The 5,165-nt window shown below is 37.0% G+C and overlaps 1 protein-coding gene across 2 annotated transcripts; it reads right to left on the reverse strand.

The window, feature by feature from the left end:
- Nucleotides 1-920: 920 nt before the first annotated feature.
- On the reverse strand, nucleotides 921-4,432 carry LOC127941689 (magnesium transporter NIPA4-like). Of its 2 annotated transcripts, none has more exons than XM_052537040.1 (6): nucleotides 4,155-4,432; nucleotides 3,351-3,608; nucleotides 3,002-3,058; nucleotides 2,828-2,918; nucleotides 2,052-2,212; nucleotides 921-1,970 (listed from the first exon to the last, which is right to left on the reverse strand). In XM_052537040.1, exons 1-6 carry the CDS (start codon nucleotides 4,192-4,194, stop codon nucleotides 1,369-1,371), a joined length of 1,209 nt encoding a protein of 402 aa, XP_052393000.1. In that variant the 5' UTR covers nucleotides 4,195-4,432; the 3' UTR covers nucleotides 921-1,368. The 2 variants fall into 2 exon arrangements, with proteins under 2 accessions (XP_052393000.1, XP_052393002.1); XM_052537042.1 differs by having other exon boundaries at nucleotides 4,233-4,431.
- Nucleotides 4,433-5,165: the final 733 nt, after the last annotated feature.

Consider the following 5,165-nt stretch of genomic DNA (forward strand, 5'->3'; position numbering starts at 1 on the left):
AAACATTGTATAGTTAACACTGGGCGGAGAGGTGATTTTAAATAAATAAATTAAAAAAATTAAATGTAAAAATCGCTGTCCTAAAGACTTTTATATTTTTTTGATCAAAGCAGCTTGATAGAAACAAATGCCATCATACAGGAGACAAGTTCTGTGGGCAGAGTCATTTGACCCAGTGCTTTAAAAGTTAAATACAGTCTTGTCTCCCCTGTCGTTTGGAGCTATTCGTTTACAGGAACATGCCTCTGGCAAGACAGAATCAAATAACCCACACATTATTCATCAATTGTTTTGTTTTGTTTTGTTCAAATCTGTGTAAATGTACTATGGAAAGTTAGTCGCTGAATGTGATACTGCTTTTAGATGCAACTGAAAGCATAAGCAAATTAGACAAAACAATACATAAACCAACACACGAGGATTGGGGCTGTGTAGTAGGCCACTGGGCCAAGGAAGATCTGCTGAATCTTCTGTGGAATCCTGACAGCACAGATTCAGGCCTAATCATGAATCTTGTTTGGTCCAGAAACATTACGTATGAATCAGCATCATAGTCAATTCAGACCTCCTTCGACTCTCACATATGGATAGCACGTTCCTGACGCCTGTTAATGATTCAGCCTGTATTGGTCAGCCAATACACCTTACCAGTGCTCATATGTGTTTCATATGACCACTTGTCTTCTGATGTCCCACACACCTGTTGTTACACACCATACACAAATGAATATAATATAATATAATATAATATAATATAATATAATATAATATAATATAATATAATATAATATAATATAATATAATATAATGAGCATTATATAGTCTCATAATGGGGGGAGGCATGTTTGTAAACTGTCTAATAGTATGTGAAAAACAAATGTTTTGAACTTTTCAAGAGAAACAATATATTTCCTGTGAAATATGAAATATATATATTTTTTATTTTCCATTCAAAATGTATGCAAATATTTTCAATTCACCGGTCTATTTTTAAGATAATTCTCTGGAAATATAACCCATCCGTTCAAGAGAGGAAAAATAAATATTTTGTATATTAGGTGCTTCACTGGCAGTTTTCAGCAGCAAGATTGAAAAGTTCTGCTGCGTCATGCTCTGTTTCACACTGTTTCAGTCTTTAAACATTCCCAACGTTGCTAAAAGTTGAATTCAAGACACAAATTTGACTAACAGCAAAATAATATTTAAAAAAATTTAAAAATCTGCTTCATCAATGTACTCAGCAGCAGCCAATCCAAATCAGTGCGTCATAGTACTACAGCTTTCAGCAGAGGAAATCACCAATTAACATCAATTAAATGAGAATATTACTAAACTGTATATTCAAACTAGCTGAGATCTGATCCAGTCTCAGCTGATGATGAAGACTCTGGGCCCTTCCTCTCTCATAGGCGGCAGGCTGTCTATGTTCTCTATGAGCATGTGCTTGTCCTCCATCTTTGACGGGCTCTGTGGCTGATAAAGATTGCTTCTTAGATCTTCAAAACACATGTTCATGTCTTTGAAGAGGTGTAACATGCTCACCCCGATCACGATCACCAGGAAGCCCCCGATGGTGCCCACCACATCCACTCCTGACATGGCTCCCCATTCTTTAAAGAGAATCACAGAGGTGCTCAGGACTACGGTGGTGAAGAAGACATAGTAGATGGGATATACCAAGAGCGTATTGAAGGTGTCCAGCGACTTATTCAGATAGTTGACCTGGATGATGATGGATCCGATTAAGGTCAGCAAAAGAATCCAGGTGAGAGGGTGACGGACCACTGAGAGGTCAGAGAACATGGTGCGTATCGCGATGCCGAGGCCTTTGACCGAGGACACAGTGAACGCTCCGAGCAGAGAGCAGATGCTAATGTAGACTAATATGTTAGTTTGACCGAAGCGAGGGGAGACGTAGAAGATCAGGAGCATACAAGCAACCAGCAGAGTACTGGCAAACACTAAAAAACCTTTAGGAGAAGCAGAAAAACAGCTGTTATCCATTATAACATGTTTTTTAGTTCTATAAATAAAGGTATTGAAACACTAACCAGGATCCAACAGTTTCTCTGTCATTTCTGTAAGCGTCGTCACTTCTTCCTCTTCAGGTGCATGTATAACCATTATAGTGCTTCCCAGTATGCTGAGCATGCAGCCAAGTTTTCCAAGCAGATTCATTGTTTCTCCGAAGAAGTGGGAGGACAGAACTGCACTGAAGAGAGTAAATAAACATTACCATTAATACCTTTCCATTTAGTTCTAGTGAAAACACTAGGAAACACAAAAGGCCATAGACAGAATCAGTGCACTCATAATGAGAAAGGTCTATACAACCGTTATCTCATGAGTTCAGAAGATCAAGGTGGAGATCAGTGCATGATTTATTCTTGGTATATGTTTATAATCATCATATCATGATGAAATGGCTGTTTGTTATTGAAATGGTCAATTGGCATACTCTTTGAACATCAAGAATGTGTCAAAATCACATTTGCCAAAGATATGACATAATTTCAGCCTATGTTGAGACTATTAATAATTTTTTTTTTTTTTTTTGAATGTTGGGGGAGACATTTGATTTTTTTTTTTTTATCAAATAAATGCATGAGTACAACATACTGTAGCATTACTTTGGGTCTTACCTGGGCCCTATAGCTCACTCAAATGTACTTTAATTGTGTGAAACATATTGCAATTCAGGATTTTTAACATTATAGTCATATATATTTCAAAATATATTAGTCCTCTGACTCACATGCTTATAAAGGTTACACAGCATTATGTGGAGCAAACCATTGGCGAGGGTGAATAAGGGTGGTGCTGTTACCTGATAAGAACACTGAGAGCTCCTAAAGGGGTCACCACTGTGGCTGGAGCAAACATGTACGCTGTGAAGTTTGCCGCTTCACCTCCACCCACTGCGAAAAAATGCAGGATGTTATCTAAGTTTGTTGGAGTCATCAGAGGAAGATGATCGACAGATGCTTTGAACTGCACTCACTTGTCAAAAGGCCTCCCCACCACAACCAGTCCTTCAGGTACCCATGACCTCCCTCAGCTAAACAGACAAGCATTTTCACATATTCAGTTCGATTAATAACACAAAACAGAGCCTGCTGCTGATTCGGTCATTATTAGGTAAGCACAAACAAAGAAGGAACCAGTTTCAACCAATTTCACAACTATTTCCAGTCAAGTAAAATAATTAGCATTAAATCGAAATACCCTCAAAAACAAAACCAGTAACTCAACATTCTGAATATTAAAGGATAAACTCCATGCAAGGTTTACTGCATCAGAATTTGATGGCACTTTTGACGTTATGTAAATTCTGATGTAAATTGCCTTACCTGCTCTCGTTTCCCCAATACTGGCCAAATGCAGCAACGCCTTCTTCTTCAGTATAATGCTTCCTCCTATGAGGAAAGCTGAGAGCACGGCCAGCGACAAGCCCATCCAGAAATTGTAGTTGCTCCATTTGTTGATGGCGAGAGCTGCTGTGGTGACTGTAGAGTTTATATTAGAGCTGTCTACACTAAAAGATGTGTTGCAAACCCCCGTGTCAAACACACAAACAGAGGCGGGACAGAAGATCCTTATTACTGAACCTGATCACAAGAAAAAAAGAGGAACTACGTTACAACAATAATAGGTTTAATTGCCAAAACAGTTTTTGCTGAGAGTAAAATGTCCAACAAAATTGTTCAAAACAATTTTTTTTTAAAGCAGCTTATTCACATAAAATGCTTTTTTATAAAAACATAAAAAATCACTCATCACTATAGCCTGCCATTTTGTTACTCTTTCTTCAACATTTTAATATTATTTATATTTTAAAGTTTACATAGTGTTTTTATAGGGAACAACCAAAGCCAGCGGCCAGTCATTGACTGAAAGGCTGGTCATACAATAAAGAATGTTAGTCCTTTAAACAAATATGTCATCATATGTTAATAAACATGTCAGACTTTCCAAAGGACAACACAATGATGAAACTTATAACTACTAAAATGTGCAACTAGTACAAAAACAAAAAAACATACGTCATTTAAATCTCAAGTTTTCACATTACATGCAAAAAAAAAAAAAAACAATAAAATTACACTGCAATTTATATTGGGCTCTTACATAAGTAAGACAACAAACTCTCTTACCATTGCTACATAAATCGGATGACAGGTGTACGTCTTTCATTGTTTCCCCCACACTATAAACGACGGGTTAAATCTTACCGAAATGAAGCCATTTAAAAACGAATTATTTTGTATCAGAATAAACTACGAGATAAACATTTCTCTCGGACTTCGCCTCGGTTAATTTGAATATGCCAGAATACACGTTTTGCATCGGTTCCTCCCGAGCGCGTAACTTCATAGCACTAAAGAACCACAGATACCTGAGATGCGCGCGCACGTAAACACGGCCACGAGCAAAGCAGGCAGGTATCGACTGCCACGCCCGAGCAGCGTAGTTACGAGCCAGCAGTTGTCAAAACGGATACACAGTAATGACCTTCCTCGTAATACAATATGCAGAACGCAAACACACGTGAAACTTCCTATTCAGACTTGACATTTGTATTGAGTGGGGCAGGACGTGGTTACTGCAGTTAAAAAATACATTTTACTAACTGTTATTGTAGCATTATTTTATTATTATTATTATTATTATTATTATTATTATTTTTCCAGTTTTAAATTTTCATTTTTCTTAAACTTTCATCTCAATGTTGTTGTGTATATAATTCATATATTTACTTATACCTTAAAGACTTGTTATTTGCTTGTTTGTACTGAAATCTCAGAGCAGCAGAAACATGATACTGCTTTGGTGATGCTATTGGCTGACATTAATTTCTCCAGAAAGCTGAAGAACGGGTTTGAGCAGAGATAAAAAAGAAAGACATACTTGTATTGACTGTATGTGTTATTTAAAGAGACAGTTTAGCAGGCTTACTGTATTTTGATCACTGCTTGGGCTTGAGTGCATTAAAATTTAATCTCTTCTCTAGTGAGTGCTATTTGATATGTTGCTGTTTGTTGTTTTGCAGCTAGGTTCTCCATTCCATTTGGAGAAGGATCATGATGTGATCTTATGAGAATTGAGAACTTTGAGACACATCAGTTGTTAAATCAATCTGATTATCCATTGTCACCTCAACATTT

The sequence above is a fragment of the Carassius gibelio genome, chromosome A21, assembly GCF_023724105.1.
Source record: "Carassius gibelio isolate Cgi1373 ecotype wild population from Czech Republic chromosome A21, carGib1.2-hapl.c, whole genome shotgun sequence".
NCBI classification, from domain to species: Eukaryota; Metazoa; Chordata; class Actinopteri; order Cypriniformes; family Cyprinidae; genus Carassius; species Carassius gibelio.